The sequence below is a fragment of the Thalassophryne amazonica genome, chromosome 4 (genome assembly GCF_902500255.1).
Source record: "Thalassophryne amazonica chromosome 4, fThaAma1.1, whole genome shotgun sequence".
Classification (NCBI taxonomy): domain Eukaryota; kingdom Metazoa; phylum Chordata; class Actinopteri; order Batrachoidiformes; family Batrachoididae; genus Thalassophryne; species Thalassophryne amazonica.
Genome location: NC_047106.1, coordinates 32897286 through 32920846, shown reverse-complemented (window position 1 = coordinate 32920846; position 23561 = coordinate 32897286). Strand labels below are relative to the sequence as shown.

General features: G+C 40.0%; 1 protein-coding gene across 2 annotated transcripts in view; it reads left to right on the top strand.

Moving 5' to 3' along the window:
* Positions 1-23561, top strand: part of prpf8 (pre-mRNA processing factor 8) — a 35793-nt gene that overhangs the window by 5160 nt on the left and 7072 nt on the right. For both annotated transcript variants that reach the window (XM_034169362.1, XM_034169361.1), the window contains 29 exons: positions 1106-1231; positions 3603-3708; positions 4480-4670; positions 4900-5019; positions 5134-5323; positions 5706-5825; positions 7501-7635; positions 7768-7897; positions 8021-8217; positions 8541-8747; positions 8858-9021; positions 9147-9273; positions 10355-10547; positions 10780-10967; positions 11422-11660; positions 11758-11904; positions 12064-12274; positions 12578-12694; positions 12782-13029; positions 13145-13324; positions 13440-13575; positions 13945-14114; positions 20267-20396; positions 20536-20682; positions 20886-21046; positions 21157-21348; positions 22271-22508; positions 22663-22791; positions 23402-23515. In XM_034169362.1, coding sequence (XP_034025253.1) covers positions 1106-1231; positions 3603-3708; positions 4480-4670; positions 4900-5019; positions 5134-5323; positions 5706-5825; positions 7501-7635; positions 7768-7897; positions 8021-8217; positions 8541-8747; positions 8858-9021; positions 9147-9273; positions 10355-10547; positions 10780-10967; positions 11422-11660; positions 11758-11904; positions 12064-12274; positions 12578-12694; positions 12782-13029; positions 13145-13324; positions 13440-13575; positions 13945-14114; positions 20267-20396; positions 20536-20682; positions 20886-21046; positions 21157-21348; positions 22271-22508; positions 22663-22791; positions 23402-23515 — 4753 coding nt within the window. The remainder of the gene's footprint in view (positions 1-1105; positions 1232-3602; positions 3709-4479; positions 4671-4899; positions 5020-5133; positions 5324-5705; positions 5826-7500; positions 7636-7767; positions 7898-8020; positions 8218-8540; positions 8748-8857; positions 9022-9146; positions 9274-10354; positions 10548-10779; positions 10968-11421; positions 11661-11757; positions 11905-12063; positions 12275-12577; positions 12695-12781; positions 13030-13144; positions 13325-13439; positions 13576-13944; positions 14115-20266; positions 20397-20535; positions 20683-20885; positions 21047-21156; positions 21349-22270; positions 22509-22662; positions 22792-23401; positions 23516-23561) is intronic.

Below are 23561 nucleotides of genomic sequence, written 5' to 3'. Positions count from 1 at the left end.
GTCCAACCACCTCAGCAGGTGATTTCATTCATGATTAGGTGTCTCAGCAGGTGATTTCATTGACAATCATTCAGGGGAGAAGCTCATCAGCAACCCACCTGCTGAGGGGATTGGTTGCAAGGAAAACCTGCACTGTCTCGGCCCTCGCCGCCCTCCCCTGGGTTAGCGCGACGCCACGGCACAAACTACAAACACAGAAGATTCCACACTTTCGGGAGAGCAAACGAGGTTTGTTATCCTGGCCACATGAATGGCAAGAATAAAATCCGTGGTTAGATTACACATGACGGAGAGTCACAAATAGACAAGGAAATGACCCAAATCACTGTCATTAGTGCTCCATGCACACTGACACACAGGTCACTATCACAGGCATCATTCACACCAGCATCAATGATCAAAACAAATAATATTCAATATAACAAATAAAGGCACTGTACCAGTCAAATCTTTGGACACACTTTCCCATTCAGTCAAATGGGAAAGTCCGTAGACTTTGAAGACTATCTTTTGTCGTCTCTGTGGTCACCCTCTAATTGCTGCAAGACAATAATAAGGCAACACTGTCAGTACACGCAACAAAACAAACTCAAAGCCCTATTGGTTAAAGAATGTGATAGTCCACTACAACATCCCCATTTGTTTCAACCACCAGAGAGATTCTCTTTTTATATAAGCTGATCTGGAAGCAGCACAGCTCAGAAAAGTTGTAATGAAATAATTGCAATAAATAAATTATTGAAAAGATTTAAAATTCACATAACATGAATAAAAATATAAAATTATGAAAATACATTTCCTGATACTGACCATAGCTTGGCCAGAACACAAAGGTTTACAGAACCTGACTGCCCACCACTGCTTGCAGGCTTGTTTTTGGCCCTCCTTTTCTAATGTGGATTTCTCCAACCATCAGAGAAGAAAGCTGGAAGATAGTTGTCTTGCCCTTGTCAGGGTCCTTGCCAGTACATTTAGCAATTTAAGTAGCCATCAATAAACCTCTGCCAATAGCTGGTTTGACACATTTTATACGTATTTTCCTTTTTACAGTTGTATGTGTTTTGTGGAACAAGTGATTTATTATTATTTTTTGTACGCACTATAGGGATGAAGACTGGAATGAGTTCAATGACATCAACAAGATCATCATTCGACAGCCTATCAGGACAGAGTACAAAATTGCCTTCCCCTACCTTTACAACAACTTGCCACATCACGTCCACCTCACCTGGTCAGTAATGTGTCAGTCACCATAGTCATTGTGATGAAACTTCAAATTTGTTACTTATTCACAGAGACCAAGACTATCCACTGTAAAGTGAACTAATCTGACTCACCAGAAGATCTTCACTTAGCCTGGAAAAAGAGTCTGTTGCTCTATAAAAAAGCCCTCCGTAAAGCTAGGACATCTTACTACTCATCACTAATTGAAGAAAATAAGAACAACCCCAGGTTTCTTTTCAGCACTGTAGCCAGGCTGACAGAGTCAGAGCTCTATTGAGCCGAGTATTCCTTTAACTAGTAATGACTTCATGACTTTCTTTGCTAATAAAATTTTAACTATTAGAGAAAAAATTGTACCACAGGCTTTTAAGGTGGCAGTAATTAAACCATTACTTAAAGCCATCACTTGACCCAGCTATCTTAGCTAATTATAGGCCAATCTCCAACCTTCCTTTTCTCTCAAAAATTCTTGAAAGGGTAGTTGTAAAACAGCTAACTGATCATCTGCAGAGGAATGGTCTATTTGAAGAGTTTCAGTCAGGTTTTAGAATTCATCATAGTACAGAAACAGCATTAGTGAAGGTTACAAATGATCTTCTTATGGCCTCAGACAGTGGACTCATCTCTGTGCTTGTTCTGTTAGACCTCAGTGCTGCTTTTGATACTGTTGACCATAAAATTTTATTACAGAGATTAGAGCATGCCATAGGTATTAAAGGCACTGCGCTGCAGTGGTTTGAATCATATTTATCTAATAGATTACAATTTGTTTATGTAAATGAGGAATCTTCTTCACAGACTAAAGTTAATTATGGAGTTCCACAAGGTTCTGTGCTAGGACCAATTTTATTCACTTTATACATGCTTCCCTTAGGCAGTATTATTAGACAGCATTGCTTAAATTTTCATTGTTACGCAGATGATACCCAGCTTTATCTATCCATGAAGCCAGAGGACACACACCAATTAGCTAAACTGCAGGATTGTCTTACAGACATAAAGACATGGATGACCTCTAATTTCCTGCTTTTAAACTCAGATAAAACTGAATTTATTGTACTTGGCCCCACAAATCTTAGAAACATGGTGTCTAACCAGATCCTTACTCTGGATGGCATTACCTTGACCTCTAGTAATACTGTGAGAAATCTTGGAGTCATTTTTGATCAGGATATGTCATTCAATGCGCATATTAAACAAATATGTAGGACTGCTTTTTTGCATTTACGCAATATCTCTAAAATTAGGTCTTGTCTCAGAGTGATGCTGAAAAACTAATTCATGCATTTATTTCCTCTAGGCTGGACTATTGTAATTCATTATCAGGTTGTCCTAAAAGTTCCCTGAAAAGCCTTCAGTTAATTCAAAATGCTGCAGCTAGAGTACTGACGGGGACTAGAAGGAGAGAGCATATCTCACCCATATTGGCCTCTCTTCATTGGCTTCCTGTTAATTCTAGAATAGAATTTAAAATTCTTCTTCTTACTTATAAGGTTTTGAATAATCAGGTCCCATCTTATCTTAGGGACCTCGTAGTACCATATCACCCCAATAGAGCACTTTGCTCTCAGACTGCAGGCTTACTTGTAGTTCCTAGGGTTTGTAAGAGTAGAATGGGAGGCAGAGCCTTCAGCTTTCAGGCTCCTCTCCTCTGGAACCAGCTCCCAATTCAGATCAGGGAGACAGACACCCTCTCTACTTTTAAGATTAGGCTTAAAACTTTCCTTTTTGCTAAAGCTTATAGTTAGGGCTGGATCAGGTGACCCTGAACCATCCCTTAGTTATGCTGCTATAGACTTAGACTGCTGGGGGGTTCCCATGATGCACTGAGTGTTTCTTTCTCTTTTTGCTCTGTATGCACCACTCTGCATTTAATCATTAGTGATTGATCTCTGCTCCCCTCCACAGCATGTCTTTTTCCTGGTTCTCTCCCTCAGCCCCAACCAGTCCCAGCAGAAGACTGCCCCTCCCTGAGCCTGGTTCTGCTGGAGGTTTCTTCCTGTTAAAAGGGAGTTTTTCCTTCCCACTGTCGCCAAGTGCTTGCTCACAGGGGGTCGTTTTGACCGTTGGGGTTTTTACGTAATTATTGTATGGCCTTGCCTTACAATATATATACACCTTGGGGCAACTGTTTGTGATTTGGCGCTATATAAATAAAATTGATTGATTGATTGATTGACCAGTTATTGTTTGAAGAGTTTATCTGAATTATGTACAACTTTATTTCACACGTATTGTAATTGCACAGTTCAGAAACTAATGCAGTGAAATGCATAGGAAAATGAATCATGTTACTTTGACAAATTTAGCATAATAAAATATAAGGTCAGCCATGTTAGTTGTAAAAAATGAATAGATGGTTGACATTCTCTCTGCAGGTACCATACACCCAATGTGGTTTTTATCAAGACAGAGGATCCAGATCTTCCGGCGTTCTACTTTGACCCACTGATCAACCCTATTTCTCACCGGCATTCTGTTAAGGTGAGTGTGATTTATGGTCCATGTTTGATGTTTGTCCTGTAAGGATGTCAGACATTTTGAGTCAGTTCCTCTTACAAAGGCGCACTTGCATTGGTCAGCTTGCCTGTGCGTAAGAACTGGAGGAATATTAAAATGAATGGGGTGCTTTTATCACTGGCTGCTGTTGCAGTTTGTGCTGCATCATTCAGATATCACCTGTCATTGAACATAAAATTGAATCAAGTCAGACTTGAGCAGAATTGGTGTGAGGCCTTTAAACAAAGTATTAGTGTTTACGATGCATCCAGAAAGTATTCACAGCACTTCACAGTTCCTTTGACTTCATGCTTGGTTTGTGTTCTGACATGTACTGTCACTTGTGGGACTTTAAATGTAGATGGGTGTGTGTCTTTGCAAATCATGTCCAGTCAGTTGAATTTATCCCAGATGGACTCCAATTAAGCTGTAGAAACATCTCAAGGATGATCATTGGGAACAGGATGCACCTGAGCTCAAATTTGAGCTTCATGGCAAAGACTGTGAATACATGTGATTACTTATTTTTGTTATTTTTAATAAATTTGCAAAAATCTTAAAAACAAAAAAAAAACATTTTCATATTGCCATTATTGGGTATTGTGTGTAGAAATTTGAGGAAATAAATTAATTTCATCCATTTTAGAATAAGGCTGTAACATAAAATGTGGAAAAAGTGAAGCCCTGTGAATACCTTCCGGATGCACTGTACATGTCAATGCTCACCTATGGGCTCTGATTTTGCCATCTCTTCAGAGTCAAGAGCCTCTGCCTGATGACGATGAAGAGTTTGAACTTCCCGAGTACGTGGATCCATTCCTTAAAGACACGCCACTCTACACAGACAACACAGCCAATGGCATTGCTTTGCTGTGGGCACCAAGACCATTCAACCTACGATCTGGCAGGACAAGACGTGCTATTGACATTCCTTTGATCAAGAACTGGTGAGTAAACCAACATCTAGTAATGTGGTAGAGTTTATGGTTGTGCAGTTTGATTCTTTTATCGCAACCTTCTAAGCTCTATGCATTGACTTTTGTGTACCATTATTATTTCTCCTATCCATTTGGGTTTAGTAGGACCTGATGTGTATAAAAACTAGACATCCTCTTTGACTTAATGGGATTAATGGGTATTAAAAAAAAATAAAGTTGAGCTTTTTATTTTTCTTAGGTATCGTGAGCACTGCCCTGCTGGACAGCCTGTGAAAGTGCGTGTGTCATACCAGAAACTGCTGAAGTATTATGTACTCAATGCTCTGAAACACAGACCACCCAAGGCCCAGAAGAAGAGGTGAGCATGCACAGATACTTGATTTTACTTGTCCTGTTGGTTCATCTTCCCTAGTCAGAACAGTTTACACCGATCAACTACCCGTTTTGAAAAAGATTTCCCTCTGTCTTCTAGGTATCTGTTTCGTTCCTTCAAGGCCACCAAGTTCTTCCAGTCCACCAAGCTGGACTGGGTGGAGGTAGGCCTGCAAGTTTGCCGTCAGGGCTACAACATGCTCAATCTGCTTATCCATCGAAAAAACCTCAACTACTTGCATCTTGACTACAACTTCAACCTCAAGCCTGTCAAGACTCTCACCACTAAGGTAATTACAGAATCCATAATAAACAAATACCTTGCTAAAACTGTTACTGTCCAACTTTGTTTAGGGTTTGAGTGTGGTTTTGTAAGGTCAGACAGTTTTGTGTCATTGTGTAAAATGCCATAAAGTGACCCAAAACATTTGTTAATTAGTTTTATGGAATAGATTATTCTTTTGTCTCGATATACACGCAAGAAAAAAAAAAATCTGGATTTAAAATATCTATAAATTTGTTCTCATTTAGTAAGACCATGATTTTTGTGATGAAGAGGGAAGATACTTGTAAAATTTTCTTTTTCAGTACCAGAATACAGGCTGTATTCTGGTACTGAAACTAATTGTACTGTCTTTAAACAGTGTTAATTTAGGTGTTTCCGTATTTTAGGAGCGCAAAAAGTCCAGATTTGGCAATGCGTTCCACTTGTGCAGAGAAGTGTTGCGCCTCAGCAAGCTGGTGGTGGACAGCCATGTGCAGTACCGACTGGGAAATGTTGATGCATTTCAGGTTAGTAATTCAGAACATTTTATATGTCTGTCTCATCCATAACCCAGCTAATTATACTGAATATTCCTGTTGATGACCCAATTTCAGCAGCCTCGACAAGTCAGGAAAACTGTTCCACCAGCACCTTCTAACTGTTACATCTAACTAAATGAAATGAGTTAATTCTGTACATCACTTTGCATGTGAAGTAGGCAGGTTTTTTATTTTTTAACTGACAAACATTCTTACAGTGGCTTGCAAAAGTATTCAGCCTCTTGGTATTTCATGCATTTTAATTTGTTTATGCCATTTCAAATACAAAAAGTAAATCAGGCTTCTCAATATAAAAAATTCTAAAATTAGCTTCCTTAGACTCAAACTGAAAGTAAATCTCTACATCTTTATATAAATTAATTAAATATAAATGCAAGATGATGGGTTGCATAAGTAATTGGGCCCCTTTGGTATAATACCTGTAAATAATCAGTTTAATTGCCAGTTTTCTTCAGACAAGTCAGGGGATGGATACATGAACATTTCCAAGTCACTGAATATGTCTGGAACTTTGTATTTCTGCATAACGGATGTAAACAAACAGTATGACACTCTATGGTAAATTTGCATGAGTAGACAGTTCTCAAAAACTGAGTGACTGTGCAAGAAGAAGAAGAGGAGTGAGGAAAGCCACCAAGACACCCAGACAACCCAGAAGAGGTTACAGGCTTCTGTGGCTGTAATTGGAGAAATTGTTCACAGTGCATGTTTTTACATTTTTGTATCCCAGTTATACAGCTTCATGATCAAGTGGTATAGAGGAGGATTTTATTAAAAAGAAGACCTGAAAGTTCAGCTACAGTTTGCCAGAAGGTACATCTGAGAGGCAAGCCTAGATTTAATCTTTTGGTGAAAGAAACCCCTCCTCTATACCACTTCATCATGAAGCTGTATAACTGGGGATAGAAAATGCAAAACATGCACTGTGCACAATTTCTCCAGTCACAGCCACAAAAGCCTGTAGCTTCTTCTGGGTTGTCTGGTGTCTTGGTGGCTTTCCTCACTGTTCTCCTTCTTGCACACTAATTCCGTTTTTGAGAACTGTCTACTCCACACAGATTTACCATAGAGTGCCATACTGTTTGTATTTCTTCATAACTGATGTAAATAAAGTTCCAGACATATTCAGTGACTTGGAAATGTTCATGTATCCATCCCCTGACTTGTCTGAAGAAAACTGGCAATTAAACTGATTATTTACAGGTATTATACCAAAGGGGCCCATTACTTACGCAACTCATCGTCTTAGCTTTTATATTTTTAATTAATTTAAATCAGGTTGTAGAGATTTACTTTCAGTTTGAGTCTAAGGAAGACAATTTTCAAAATTGTTATATTGAGAAGCCTGATTTACTTTTTGTATTTGAAATGCCATAAACAAAATGCGTGAAATACCAAGAGGCTGATTACTTTTGCAAGCCACTGTATGTAACTATCACTTTTTGTGTGTGTGTTACTTTTTGTTGAACTCAGCTTGAATTGCATTGTAATAGCATTCTGTTTTTTGACAGGTTGAACGTGTAATATAACGGCTGTCATTTGTTCTGGTTTTAGCCATCATGCGCTTTGAACATTACTTGAAATCTGGCTCGTTCAATGCACTTGCTTCATCTATATAATCTCAAACTGATCTCCGTTGCAGTTGGCTGATGGACTGCAGTATATCTTTGCTCACGTTGGCCAGCTGACTGGCATGTATCGCTACAAGTACAAGTTGATGAGACAAATCCGGATGTGCAAAGACCTGAAGCATCTCATCTACTACCGGTTCAATACCGTAAGTAAAATCTTTGTCTAGTTGCTCTACCAACAATAAGATCTGTTGAAATGTTGAAGTTGTATCAGATGTTTCCTGGTTTGGTACATAGGGTAAATTTAATTTTTAGCCCTTTTGTCTCTACTTAATCAGGGTCCTGTGGGTAAGGGTCCTGGCTGTGGCTTCTGGGCTCCTGGCTGGAGAGTGTGGCTGTTCTTCATGCGGGGCATCACTCCGTTGTTGGAAAGGTGGCTGGGAAATCTTCTGGCCAGACAGTTTGAAGGTGTGTACAATACTTTTCATGTCTTTCTAGTTTGTGCTGTAATTTCAGGCAAAAAGTAAAATGGTGTCACCAGCTTTATATTGGAACAACAAAATGAATGAATGATTGATTTATTTTAAAAAGGACGTCACTCCAAGGGTGTGGCCAAGACTGTGACCAAACAGCGTGTGGAATCTCACTTTGACCTGGAGTTGCGTGCTGCTGTGATGCATGACATCCTGGATATGATGCCTGAGGGCATCAAGCAGAACAAAGCGAGGACAATCCTACAGCATCTCAGCGAGTCCTGGAGGTGCTGGAAGGCAAACATCCCATGGAAGGTTAGTGCCTCCTGCAGCACATCTCTGCATGTCTGAGAAAGAACATGGACTGTTCTGCAAAAACAAAAGTCATTACAGACTGACACACAGTCCCACAGTTTGAATTTGGGATTTAATGTCATGTTGATGGGGTGAAAGACAAACAAAAAGGACACCCCACCAAAAAAAAACAACAAACAGCTACATTGAGTTTTCAAGATTGCAAAGCTACAAGAGTCTTAGCTATTTATTGCCAAATTAATTGTGTAATTATGAATTATATACTTGACAAGTGCTTCAGTGCATCTCAGGCTAACAATGAATCCCCCCTCCTTCCTGTTCAGGTTCCTGGCCTGCCGACTCCCATTGAGAACATGATTCTGCGCTACGTGAAGGCTAAAGCTGACTGGTGGACGAACACTGCCCACTACAACCGTGAGCGAATCCGTCGTGGAGCCACTGTGGACAAGACTGTGTGCAAGAAGAACCTGGGCAGACTGACCCGTCTGTACCTGAAAGCTGAGCAAGAGAGGCAGCACAACTACCTGAAGGTAAAGCTGCGAAAGCTGTCAGTAGAAAGCTGCATTTCTTTCAGTATGTTGGTTTAAAGACCAGTCAGTTTACATTTCTCTCATTTAAGTGAAGCTTGTTCTGAAAACAGGATGGTCCCTACATCACTGCTGAAGAGGCTGTAGCCATTTACACCACCACTGTACACTGGCTGGAGAGTCGACGCTTTTCTCCCATCCCCTTCCCTCCACTGTCCTACAAACACGACACCAAGCTGCTCATTCTGGCTTTGGAGCGGCTCAAGGAGGCATACAGGTAGAGGGACCCACTTCAGGTCTGGAATGTCAGCGTGGCCGTGTTTATCAGCAACCCAGTTTCTCTTCAGCAGAATAATAGCATAGTCTTATTTGCCTTATAGTTTGTCTCTCTGTCTGCTATAGTGTGAAGTCACGTCTGAACCAGTCTCAGAGAGAGGAGCTGGGTCTGATTGAACAGGCTTACGACAACCCCCACGAGGCCCTGTCCAGGATCAAACGTCACCTCCTCACGCAGAGAGCCTTCAAAGAGGTCCGGACCAGAATCTTTTTTTATAATAATAATAATAATGGTTATTGAAAATATGCTTTAAATTTGATAAAAAGTAGGCTGTGTTAATGAGGAATCAGGTCATCTGCACAGAAATAGTAAATCATGAATAAAACTTCTCAGACTAAAGCTGCAGCAAAACCTGCATGTCTGCTCTATACAGTAGACATGGTCCTCCTTTTCCATGATAGGACCACAATGTAAAATGTCACTACACAATAGTCCTGTTTATAATTGGAGATGTTGAGGGCAGCGCGGTAGATCAATGATTAACCTTCTTGACTCTCAGTGAAAGGGTCTGGGGTTCGATTCCACCAGTGCCCAGTTACTTTCTTCTTGGAGTTTGCATGCTTTCCCCCATGTGTGGGTTTCCTCCACCATCAAAACATGCTTATTTAAGATCATTTACTTTCTCAACCCCTTGACCAAAAACACCATGTTGTCATCTGTAGTTGGTCGCCTGATGTCTGACTGTGGCTGGCCGCTGCTCCTAGTGGTTGGATTGTGTAACTGTAATTGGGATGGGTTAAATGCAGAGGACATATTTGGTTGCAGCTGTCTGCTAACCTTATCCTAATTGACAGTAGTAGGATATTAAGCCATGTGTTTGTTTTTGTTTGTTTGTTTTTATATATAAGCATGTTTAAAAAGAAGAGCGGTCATATTAAAGCAGGTCCAAGACTATAGTACATCAATATATAAATAAAATGAAGATCTTGACACTCAGATTGTCATTACTTTGTCTTTCAACAGCTTTCCTGCTGTGTCAGTAAATTTAACCTTTGTACTCACTGCTGCATTGTAAAATGATATATATTGGTTCCTCTAGGAAGAAAAAAAAACTCAAAGCAATCAAGGATTCATTTCAGCTTGATTTAATAGGATGTTGCCGGGTATAAAGTAACTAGCAAACTCAAAATACATTTTGTAGCCAATACCAAATGGCGATACCACTGTAAAAACATTCATACCTTTTTTTTTTTGCTTTTTGCATTTGCATTGATAAACATGTTTCTTGTTACTTGTATTCCATTACATCTCAGCATGTCATCTTATTTTTTAGGTGGGTATTGAGTTTATGGACCTTTACAGCCACTTGGTGCCTGTGTATGATGTCGAACCCCTGGAGAAGATCACCGATGCTTATCTTGACCAGTACCTCTGGTATGAAGCAGATAAAAGGCGACTCTTTCCACCTTGGATCAAACCATCTGACACTGAACCGCCACCACTGCTTGTTTACAAGTGGTGCCAAGGTAAGATTTGTTCTGAAAAACACCTCTCAAAAGTGGAAATGGCAGTAGTCATTTTTTAATAATAGTGGAAAAAAAAAATCAGTATTATTTGTCTAGTCACAATAATTGATTTTGTTTTCAAGTTGAAGAAAAATACATATGTTTAAGTGCACTCTGAATCTGATAATCCCATTTACTTCACCAGGACCAACTGACACACTTTATCTGAAGGCATTTTATTTGTTATTGGCAGGCATCAACAACTTGCAGGATGTGTGGGAGACTGCAGACGGTGAATGCAATGTGATGCTGGAGTCACGCTACGAGAAGATGTATGAGAAAATTGATCTGACGTTGCTGAACAGGCTGCTGCGTCTCATTGTTGACCACAACATCGCTGATTACATGACGGCGAAGAACAACGTGGTCATTAACTACAAGGTAAGCAAGAGTGTACATCTTTAGATTCCTGTTTATTCTTGCTTGGTCTTTATAAATATTTACATAATACCTGCACAGAAATTCCGTTGATGGAACTGGTTTTATTTGGTGCTGCTTTGACATTTTGGTAATATTTGTTTATTTACAAATTCAAGCAAACATAAATTGTAACTTTTTTTTTTATTCAGTGCATTATATAATTTTGCATTAGTGTTATAGTTTTATCTAGGAGTAGGAATTGAGAACTAGTTCCACTTGAGAATTGGATCCAAATTTTTCAATTAATTGGAATCGTATGTCAGACGTTACCAGTGCCAGCATGTTTTTCTGACAATTCTCTTGGTATTTCACGCATTTTGTTTATGGCATTTCAAATACAAAAAGTAAATCAGGCTTCTCAAAACCTCCTACTTTTTATGTATGGTCTACAACATTTTCCTTTTGGTCTGTTTAGGATATGAACCATACCAACTCCTACGGCATCATCCGGGGACTCCAGTTTGCCTCGTTCATTGTGCAGTACTACGGTTTAGTGATGGACTTGTTGGTCCTCGGCTTGCACCGTGCCAGTGAGATGGCCGGCCCACCACAAATGCCCAATGACTTCCTCAGTTTCCAAGACACAGCCACAGAGAGCGCTCACCCCATCCGTCTGTACTGCCGCTACATTGATCGTATTCACATCTTCTTCAGGTTTATTTTGAATTATTAATTAAAAATGTACATGGCCCCACCTACCACAAAATAATCCTGAATGGTGCTACTAATGCACATTTTCATATGTCTACAGGTTTTCTGCAGATGATGCAAGGGACTTGATTCAAAGGTACCTGACAGAGCATCCAGACCCCAACAATGAAAACATTGTGGGTTACAACAACAAGAAGTGTTGGCCTCGCGATGCTCGCATGAGATTAATGAAGCATGATGTCAACCTGTGAGTTCCACCTCAAGACTGATTTACTGTTGGTATTGTCCTTCAACAAGTGTTTTGAATTTAATACTGCTATTGTCACAAGTTTTATTCTCATTACTTCAGTTAACCAGTTTGACAGGTGGTGTGACAAATACACATAACTGACATCTTTTTTTGTAGTGGTCGTGCAGTATTCTGGGACATCAAGAACCGCCTGCCCAGATCAGTGACCACTGTCCAATGGGAAAACAGCTTTGTGTCAGTTTACAGCAAAGACAATCCCAACCTGCTCTTTAACATGTGTGGCTTTGAGTGCCGCATCCTACCGAAGTGTCGCACCAGCTATGAGGAATTCACCCACAAAGATGGTGTTTGGAACCTGCAAAACGAGGTGAGACATAGATCCCATAAAACCAATTTGCAACTACTTTTTATTTTGGCTTATCCCTTTGTTGTTATGGTGGCGGATTTTTTTTTTTTTCCTTCTTCCTCTACCTTGGGCCTCTTCTTCTGTCACTCTTACCTACATATCCTCTTGCTACACCATCTTTGTTCTTCATCTTATTATTTCTCAGTATTTGTTCCAGTGCTGCCCCACATACCAAGGGTCTCTCTCATTCAAATGATCATGCATTGAAGTTTTGTCTGAAGTATACCTACCTTATTTCTTGAAATGTTCACAATCTCGTTACAGGTAACCAAAGAGAGGACAGCACAGTGTTTCCTACGTGTTGATGATGAATCAATGCAGCGATTCCACAACAGAGTTCGGCAGATCCTCATGGCCTCTGGATCCACAACATTCACCAAGGTCAGTAGTTCTCCTAGAAAATTATAGTGATGACATATGATTGCATAAAACAGAACTTTCTTCAGTGTGTCCCCTCTTCATCTTCAGATTGTGAATAAATGGAACACTGCTCTGATTGGCCTGATGACTTACTTCCGTGAGGCAGTGGTCAACACTCAAGAGCTTCTGGACCTGCTGGTTAAGTGTGAGAACAAGATCCAGACACGTATCAAGATTGGTCTGAACTCAAAAATGCCCAGTCGATTCCCGCCTGTAGTCTTCTACACACCTAAAGAGTTGGGTGGCCTTGGCATGCTCTCCATGGGGCATGTCCTAATTCCACAGTCAGACCTAAGGTAGGTCAGCAGTGTGCATTAACTTGGTCTCTTCAGTGCATCTGGTTAAACTGGTTAAGCATTGATACCTCAGCAAATGGCTTTCAAATAAGGCAATTCTTCTTTCTGTCTTCAGGTGGTCCAAGCAGACTGATGTGGGAATCACCCACTTCAGGTCTGGAATGAGCCACGAAGAGGACCAGCTGATTCCTAACCTGTATCGTTACATTCAACCATGGGAGAGTGAATTTATCGACTCTCAGAGGGTTTGGGCAGAGTATGCCCTCAAGAGGCAGGAGGCAATAGCACAAAACAGGTATAGCTGAAAACGTGGCAGAATTTTGTCATTTTCATTTATCGGTATTAACTGTTGGAGCAGCCACAGCAATACGCTGAAACGTTTGAAAATTTTTATATTTTCTTTGTTCCAGGCGATTGACCCTGGAAGATTTGGAAGACTCTTGGGACAGGGGAATACCACGTATCAACACTCTTTTCCAGAAGGACAGACACACACTGGCTTATGACAAGGGCTGGAGAGTCAGGACAGATTTCAAACAGTACCAGGTAGGATGGAGATGTCATGATTTGAAGATGGGTAGCAGTAGTTTAATGAGATGTGAGATCATCTATAGCCAACCTGATTACAAAACAAAGCTGTTGGATTAATTTGTGGATGGCACGCAACTTGTTCTTTAATGGCCGTGGTTAATTTATGATCAGTTAATCTACCATTGCACCAATAGTTAGAGGAATTAACCTGTCAAATTGCTTTGTTTGGATATCTTCAGCTGCACATGGGCCAGCTCTTTTAAGATTCATGCATACTTGAGCTTGTGACTTTGAGAATAATAATGTTTTAATTTGTTGACTCAAGCATTTTGTAGTAAAACCCAGAATGCAGCCATTTACTCACGTCTTATCTGATGACTGCAGGTGCTGAAGCAGAACCCCTTCTGGTGGACACATCAGAGGCATGATGGCAAGTTGTGGAATCTAAACAACTACCGTACAGACATGATTCAGGCCCTGGGTGGTGTGGAGGGAATCCTGGAACACACTCTATTCAAAGGCACTTACTTTCCCACCTGGGAGGGTCTCTTCTGGTGAGAGCACCTCAACATTTCAAAATTTATTGGAGCCTTTATGCATTGTTTTAGGGCTAATACTCTAAGGAGAAATTCTGAGCTTATTATAAGAAGATAACGATACTCATGTATGCACATTATGTGCTTTGATAAATATATTTAGTGCATCTGGAAAGCATTCACAGTCCTTCACTTTTTCCATATTTTATGTTACAGCTTTATTCCAAAATGAATGAAATTCATTTTTTTCTTCTCAAAATTCTTCAGGCTGTAATAACAAAGTGGAAAAAGTGTTTTAGATTTTTGCAAATTAAAAATAAAGAACTAAGAAATCCATCATCCATAAATGGAAGAAATTTGGCTCCACCAGGACTCTTCCTAGAGCTGGCCGCCCGTTTAAACTGAAAAATTGGTGGAGAAGGGCCTTAGTCATGGAGGTGACCAAGAATCCGATGGTCACTCTGTTAGAGCTTCAGCATTCCTCTGTGGAGAGAGGAGAATCTTCCAGAAGGACAACCACCAAACAGGTCTGTATATTAGAGTGGCCAGACGGAGTAGTAAAAGGCACATGACAACCCACCTGGAGTTTGCCAAAAGGCACCTGAAGGACTCTGACCATGAGAAACAAAATTCTCTGATCTGATGAGACAAAGGCTGAACTCTTTGCCATGAATGCCAGGCGTCATGTTTGGAGAAAACCAGGCACCATCCCTACAGTGAAGCACGGTGGTGGCAGCATCATGCTGTGGGGATGTTTTTCAGTGGCAGGAAATGGGAGACTAGTCAGGATTAGGGTTGGGTATCGGGAACCGGGTCTTTTCAGGTATCGTTAAGAAATGATTCGATCCACCGACATCAATAGCCTTTTTGCGTAATGATTCCCTTATAGGTCCTTCAGAGTGGCCGTTCTTTTTGGAGGTGTTTGTCAGGAAAATGATCATTTCTCTACATTGGTTACAGACCCTGCAGCGTAATCAAATGTTTCTGCAGCGCGGCTTTACTTTGAACCTTGAACCAATTGAAGCAGTGCTTCGATCTGCTGCTTCGTTGATTCATTGTTTTATTTCGCTTTATCATAACTTTTCACCGCTAACCAGTGGTAGGCACAGTTCTGATAACCGATAATTATCGAAGATAATGTTTTCATTATCGAATTATCTTTTCAGGTAACTTAGAAAACCATTATCAGACTAATTATCTTCCGATAAATTTTTGTCCAATAATTTTTAAACCATTAATGTGGTAAATAAAGCTGAACAGCTACAAACACTTATAAAATTCAAAATCAGTTGAGCACCTACCTGTTAAATGTTTTTGTAGCAGATGTGTAGTTCTACCCTCTGCAAACCGAAGAGAGCTGTTTCTAGAAGAAACCGCTCTATCCTCTGCAAGCAAAGGAGAACTGGTCACACAAAAAAAACCTCATTTCTTTTAAACCCATACTGATACGCAGGCAATATCACCCAAGTCATCCAGAGTAAGTAATGCGCTAATTTTTATGGTTTTAGTGTGGACATGCTGTGTCCAGGTGCATTATGGGTATGATAGGGTAATCTCAGTACGTTCACGACATGAGAAGTGCATTTGAGACACTCTGATCAGGCTCTACGGACAACAGCATTAAACTCTAGTCCCTAAAACTCTCGTGAATATATTCTCTGGGTTTAAAGATGTTGTTATTGTGTTTGCGTTTGTTAAATTCCATGCATCTTAAACGTAGCAACACAGATTATCTGGAATTTTGTTTTGGCAAGTTTTCAAGGTCTTTACTGCCATCTACTGGCCAGTAGTGTTCATGGCAGTATTTGCCCTGAAGCTGGGCTGATATTTTCAATCACTACACTCGGTTCCAGCTCAAACTGTACTACAGAGCCGCACGGTGTAAAGTTCAGAGCGTTTTCCAGAAGCAAAACGTAAACAGAAGCTTTTTTTCCCAAACTTAATTTACAAAACTCTCGATGGGAGACATCAAAGTTTAAAAAAAAAAAAAAAAAAAAAAAGTTACAAGGCAAGTCTGCGATGTGAGAGGTTGGACGCTTGTAGTGCTTCAGCAGCGGATACCCTCATGACGGCCGACCAGAATATCAAACAGGTTTGATTTTCATCTGACCACACGATCGCCGATCAGGAAGTGGTTGTGAGATGTTAAACCCAGCTTGTTACTCCATGTATACTAAACGATGCAGGAGGTGTGATTAACCTGAAACTCGGTGCGATCCAAAAAAATTCTCGCACGATGAAAAATCGGCTGAAAAAGGGCCAAAACTCGCACTGGCACCAGTAGATCATGGCAGTGTTCTATTTATTTTGACACTAGTTATATCAGACGGTTATCGAATTACAACTTGGCTTTTTTTTTTTTTTTTTTTACAAATAAAAATGGCATATTTTACAAAAGCACATTTATCTGTAAACACCAACACATGACACCTCACGTTAACGTGTTGGTTTACGTAGAATGAATGAGTCAACCAATCAGTGTTAGCGGAGGCTATTTGTTACAAAACTTCAGAATTTGTGCATTATTCAACATATACGAGGTAGGCTGAAAAGTTCTAAGGCTCACTATAATGCAGTTAATGCATTACTCCGTCACGGGGAGCCTTAGAACTTTTCAGCCTATCCTCGTATATGTTATATCTTAACTTTGCACAAATGACAGAATTGACATTAATGGAGTTATTCTATCAGTATTCATTTTATTTATGCACCAAACCTTAACTCAGCATTGCTTTATTTTCCAAGACCTCCGCCTGACGGCAGCGTTATGATTGAGTAGAGAGTTGAGCTTTGTGGCTCCTTTCAGCTTGCTTCTGTGCTGGAAGCCATGTAGTAAACTGGAGCTTCCAGCAGGGGGCAGGATGCTCAAAGACAGACATGCTGACTCGTTTGGGTCTGTCGTCGCCTTTAATGCTTCCAGAAGCGATGGTGGTGTTAAAACTCAAAATCAGCTTGTTAGTAGTTGCAAGTGTACCGGAGACGGTACTGGAATTGATCGATTATCGGTTATCTGTAACTTCCGATACATTTTTGGGTGGTTTATTGTTTTAAATTTATCAAAGATAACTTTTCAGTTATCTGATTTTCTGTTATCGATGTTAATTTTTTGGTTATCTGTGCCCACCACTGCCGCTAACACCCTAAAGAGCATATGTCTGTGAGTAATATTTACTTTTTTTAATGTTAAACTGACCTGTTATGGTCTTCTGAAACAGTTGATAGATGTATTTTCTAACTTAATAACGGGACCGATGCTAGCGCATTAGCATGTCTATGGCGTTTTCAATGTTAAAATTAGCATTAAGCTGTTTGCATCTCGGCACGTTTGTGTGCATTTGTTTTCAGTATAATAACTAATGGCTCAGTGTTTGTTTTTGAGTCAAATGTATTAAAAAATTGTAATTTTTTTTAATTTATATATTAATAATATAGCAGCAACAACAATAACAGTAATAATAACTAATAATGCTACAATACAATTTTAGAGAAAAAGACAAAAGGAACCTGATAAAACAAAACACACTAGAAAAGATAAAACCAACTAATAATGAATATAAATAACTAAATATAGAAATAACTGTTTCTTGTAAACACCTAATGACTCTTACACCTCCACTTCATCCCTGTTTTATTTAAGTTTAATCATTTGTTTTGGTCAAACCATATTTTCAATTTAATTTCATCAGTGATTTCCTCCAGAACGATTTGCCAAGCTAGAAAACTGCTGCATCCTAGTAAGGGCAGAATACTACTGGAATGAATTTGAATAAGGAAAGTTTTTTTTTTTTTTTTTTGTTGGTTGGTTGGTTGGTTGTTTGGATACTGCACTCACTGCAGTTTATTGTCTGGAATAGCCCCAGATTGCATTTCAGAGCTTCTAGAATTCAAAGATTTTTGTGCGAGTGGTGTTGGGGGTAATTTTGGGTTAGAGCGTTTTTTTGGGTTTTTTTTTTGTTTGTTTGTTTTTTTTCTTCACCACTTTCATTCCTGAATGTGTCAATCTTGAGTCACTTTGTGTGGATTAAAGTCACTAACTCGGACTCCTGTCTTGTTGCGAGAAAGAAATGAGAATAGTCCTCTGTTCTGTTCACACAGCTCCAAACGCTGCGCGGCTCTCTGCCGAGCCAAGGTAGAACGATAGGGTCCAGTCAGAATGAATAAATTTAAAGCGAAATGCCATTTAAATCAAATGGCACCTCTTTCCAAATGTTGTAATACAAACAGTAAACTGCAGTTGATCAAAACGTTTTTTTTTGTTTGTTTTTCTCTTTCCTCCCAAAATGAGATGTCCTGCGCTGACGTGCACCAGCAGGCTGAGCTCATCTCGGAGATATGGAGAGACATTCATGCCAAAATGTCTGAAAGGAAATGCTTTTGACAAAAACTACAGATTTTATTTATGTCAGAGATCAAGGATGCAGTGACCAATTTAAACTGTTGACATAGAAAACCTGTAAAGCCTACTTTTAGTACACAGAAAATTTACAAGAGGTATCGATAAGGAATCGGATTGATAAGCGGAATCGATAATGGCATCGATCCTGATAAGTCTTATCAATACCCATCCCTAGTCAGGACTGAGGGAAAGATGGATACAGCAATGTACAGAGACATCCTGGATGAGGTGTTGAGAGTAGAATTTTGAGGGGGGGGGAAAAATTAATTCACTCCATTTTGGAATAAGGCTATAAAAATATGGAAAAAGTGGAGCACTGTGAATACTTCACGGATGCATCGTATGATTTGTTGAGATGGGTTATTTTGTCATTGCTGATCCTCTGGCTTATTTATCCATGAAGCCAGAGGATACACACCAATTAGCTAAACTGCAGGATTGTCTTACAGACATAAAGACATGGATGACCTCTAATTTCCTGCTTTTAAACTCAGATAAAACTGAAGTTATTGTACTTGGCCCCACAAATCTTAGAAGCATGGTGTCTAACCAGATCGTTACTCTGGATGGCATTTCCCTGATCTCTAGTAATACTGTGAGAAATCTTGGAGTCATTTTTGATCAGGATATGTCATTCAAAGCGCATATTAAACAAATATGTAGGACTGCCTTTTTGCATTTACGCAATATCTCTAAATCAGAAAGGTCTTGTCTCAGAGTGATGCTGAAAAACTAATTCATGCATTTATTTCCTCTAGGCTGGACTATTGTAATTCATTATTATCAGGTTGTCCTAAAAGTTCCCTAAAAAGCCTTCAGTTGGTTCAGAATGCTGCAGCTAGAGTACTGACGGGGACTAGCAGGAGAGAGCATATCTCACCCGTGTTGGCCTCTCTTCATTGGCTTCCTGTTAATTCTAGAATAGAATTTAAAATTCTTCTTCTTACTTATAAGGTTTTGAATAATCAGGTCCCATCTTATCTTAGGGACCTCGTAGTACCATATTACCCCATTAGAGCGCTTCGCTCTCAGACTGCGGGCTTACTTGTAGTTCCTAGGGTTTGTAAGAGTAGAATGGGAGGCAGAGCCTTCAGCTTTCAGGCTCCTCTCCTGTGGAACCAGCTCCCAATTCAGATCAGGGAGACAGATACCCTCTCTACTTTTAAGATTAGGCTTAAAACTTTCCTTTTTGCTAAGGCTTATAGTTAGGGCTGGATCGGGTGACCCTGGACCATCCCTTGGTTATGTTGCTTTAGACGTAGACTGTGGGGGGGTTCCCATGATGCACTGTTTCTTTTTGCTCCGTATGCATCACTCTGCATTTAATCATTAGTGATCGATCTCTGTCCCCCCTTCTCGGCATGTCTTTTTTCTGGTTCTTTCCCTCAGCCCCAACCAGTCTCAGCAGAAGACTGCCCCTCCCTGAGCCTGGTTCTGCTGGAGGTTTCTTCCTGTTAAAAGGGAGTTTTTCCTTCCCACTGTGGCCAAGTGCTTGCTCATAGGGGGTCGTTTTGACCGTTGGGGTTTTCATAATTATTGTATGGCCTTGCCTTACAATATGGAGCGCCTTGGGGCAACTGTTTGTTGTGATTTGGCGCTATATAAGAAAAAAGTTGATTGAAGTTGATTGATGTGCTGTCTTTTTTTGTATCTTAATGTTTATTAAAGTACACTGTTAATTTTTGGTTCTGTGTACAATGTGGAACACTTTCTGTGAAGATTTTCTTTGTATTTGTAATTAATTGCATTAAAAATTGCAACTTTCTTTCTTCAGGGAGAAGGCTAGTGGTTTTGAGGAGTCCATGAAATGGAAGAAGTTGACCAATGCACAGAGGTCTGGTCTTAACCAGATTCCCAACCGTCGCTTCACACTTTGGTGGTCGCCAACTATCAACAGAGCCAATGTTAGTGCAGTCAGCTCTTAAAAACAACAACAAAAAACCCTTTCTCATTCATTTATTTATTTTTGAAAGAGTGACAATGGTTCAGAAAATTCTCCATTGGCTTACAGTTTTCTCTTTTTGTGTGTGTGTGTGTGTGTAGGTGTACGTTGGTTTTCAAGTCCAGCTTGACCTGACAGGTATCTTCATGCATGGAAAGATTCCCACGCTGAAGATCTCTCTCATTCAGATTTTCAGAGCTCACTTGTGGCAGAAGATCCATGAGAGCATCGTCATGGATCTGTGTCAGGTTGGCATTTTATTAACATTTAGATTATGAACTAGTTTTTCCACATACCATGCCAAGATCTGTAATAAACTAAATTAAATAGTTCATCAAAGACAACTGGTCTCTTAGGAGTCATTCACAAATTTTGAAATTGACATAGACTGTGAGTGAGATTTAATTTTTTTTTTTTTTTTTTTTTTTTTTTTTCCCCCTCACCACTATAGGTGTTTGACCAGGAACTGGATGCCCTGGAGATTGAGACTGTGCAGAAGGAGACCATCCACCCCAGAAAGTCGTACAAGATGAACTCATCTTGTGCAGACATCCTCCTTTTTGCGTCATACAAGTGGAACGTCTCTCGGCCGTCTCTGCTTGCTGATTCAAAGTATGACTCTTCTCTTTGTGTTACAGAGAGATCTTGTACGCTGTCCTCTTGAATTCTCTTCAGGCTCTTTGTCAGGTCTTGTATAAACTAAAATGTGCCTCATTTTACAGGGATGTGATGGACAGCACCACCACACAGAAATACTGGATTGACATTCAGCTGCGCTGGGGTGATTATGACTCTCATGACATCGAGCGTTATGCCAGGGCCAAGTTCCTCGACTACACCACCGACAACATGAGTATCTACCCCTCCCCCACAGGGGTGCTTATTGCTATTGACCTGGCCTACAACCTCCACAGGTTAGCATTTTTATGCACTTGAATATACCTTCAATTAACTTAATTGCACTGACTTTTTCAAGAAAATATAAAATTAACTTTAGTCTATGAACATGTGTATGAACATGTCGTGGGCTACTGAATATGTGAACCAGGAAAAAAAATGGCTGATGCATGATAGTTTATTGCTCTGCTCCCAGATAATTCTAGCACATTGACATGACAGAAATCAATGGAAAAGTATATGACATTAAAAATATATTTAATTGGCATTCCTATTTTTGTTTTAAGAACAAATAATCATAATAATAAAAAAACAGCTTATTAATTACTGAAAGTTTAAACTTACCCAGCTTTGCATGTGCAGTTTTGTGCCTGTTTCTTGTCTGTGAACTTCTGGGAGGGCACGAGCATCAATTCTAAAGACACGTGATTTCACAAGTATCAAAATGCAGCACTTCATGCAGCAGAGATAAAGAAGTTGTTACCATGTAGAGATTTGTATGCTTTCATAGATCCAGCAGTGTAAAGTTGTAGGGTGTTCATAAAGGAATTTCAGATATTTCCATATTCCCACACAAGGCCATTTAGAGAGAGTGTCTTTCTATAGATTGTGCTGTACTAAAAACAGATCACTAAGCCGATATGCCGATAACTGAGTTTTTCACAGTATCTATTCTGATCTTCTGCTGAGATGTTCAAGATGTGAGTAATTTGATGAAATATTCGACTGCATTTTCGCTACTTTCTCTTTGTGTGAATCAGGCAGAAGTGGGGCTTCCTGCACTCCGTGTGCATGCACACCCAAACCCGCCCAAATGTAAACAACAAGCACTGCCTCTATAGTTCATGCGTCTGTCGCTCGCAGTAATCAGTACTGATGTTCAGCAAAAAAAACACAGTACTGTGGTGTTTTATCTATTTATTTCATCTCCCCCTGCAGCGCCTATGGTAACTGGTTCCCAGGAAGCAAGCCATTAATACAGCAGGCCATGGCCAAGATCATGAAGGCTAACCCTGCCTTGTATGTGCTCAGAGAGCGCATCCGCAAAGGTCTGCAGCTGTACTCTTCAGAGCCCACTGAGCCCTACCTGTCTTCGCAGAATTATGGTGAGCTTTTCTCCAACCAGATCATCTGGTTTGTTGATGACACCAATGTCTACCGGGTGACCATCCATAAGGTAAGAAATAGTTTTCCCTCTTCTAGTGGTACATCAATGAATGTTGTTGCAGTGTTTGTTTTGATATGAGTCTAAACAAGCGTATGCATGTCCATTATGCATAAACAGCATAAATCTGTTGGTTTTAAAAAATAATCACTTTCTGTCCAATTAGACTTTTGAAGGTAACTTGACCACAAAGCCCATCAATGGAGCAATTTTCATCTTCAACCCCAGGACTGGTCAGCTCTTCCTCAAGATTATTCACACGTCTGTGTGGGCTGGACAGAAACGTCTTGGACAGGTAAATCATGCTGTGTTATAGTCACATTCTTTTTGTGTTTTGTTGGCGGTGAGAGTGAAATAGAATATGGATTATTAGTTGTCCTAGAATGAATATGCCAGTATTTAAAGGAGGTTCAACATAAGATTGTGTCAAATTCAAATTTTCTGCAGTGATGCAAAACTCAAACATTTTTCTCTAAAAGACTATAAAAATGCTCAATTTTAATACTGGAAAATGGAAGGTTTCAGCCACACATTTGAAACTTTTTCCAGCGTACACTTGTTCTGTTTTCTCCACAATCACACATTTAACGTATTGTAGTGTTAATGAGCGTAGTATTTGCTGTTCACCTGGCTCGCCTTCCTGCTATCTGCTGTGTATTTATCATTTTGGAAAATGAGCACAGTTTTTATCCCCCTGGTCTGAAATATGGAGGGATATATAGCGATCACCATGTCCATCTGTTTGTCTTCGCTTGTTAGCGTGATACTCTCAAGAACCAGTTGACCAATCTCATTCATATTTAACATAAGGCTGTACATGGATGATCCCCGGACATTTTGTATTGTTGATTTGTGTTGACTGGGGGGGGGGGATATCTCCTGATGACTCCTGTTGATATCTGTAGCTGGCCAAATGGAAAACGGCTGAAGAAGTGGCTGCCCTGATTCGCTCTCTCCCTGTGGAAGAGCAGCCAAAGCAGATCATTGTCACCAGAAAAGGCATGCTGGACCCTCTGGAGGTGAGATTTGGAATCGTATAAATGTTATAGTGAAGACAAGCTTTTG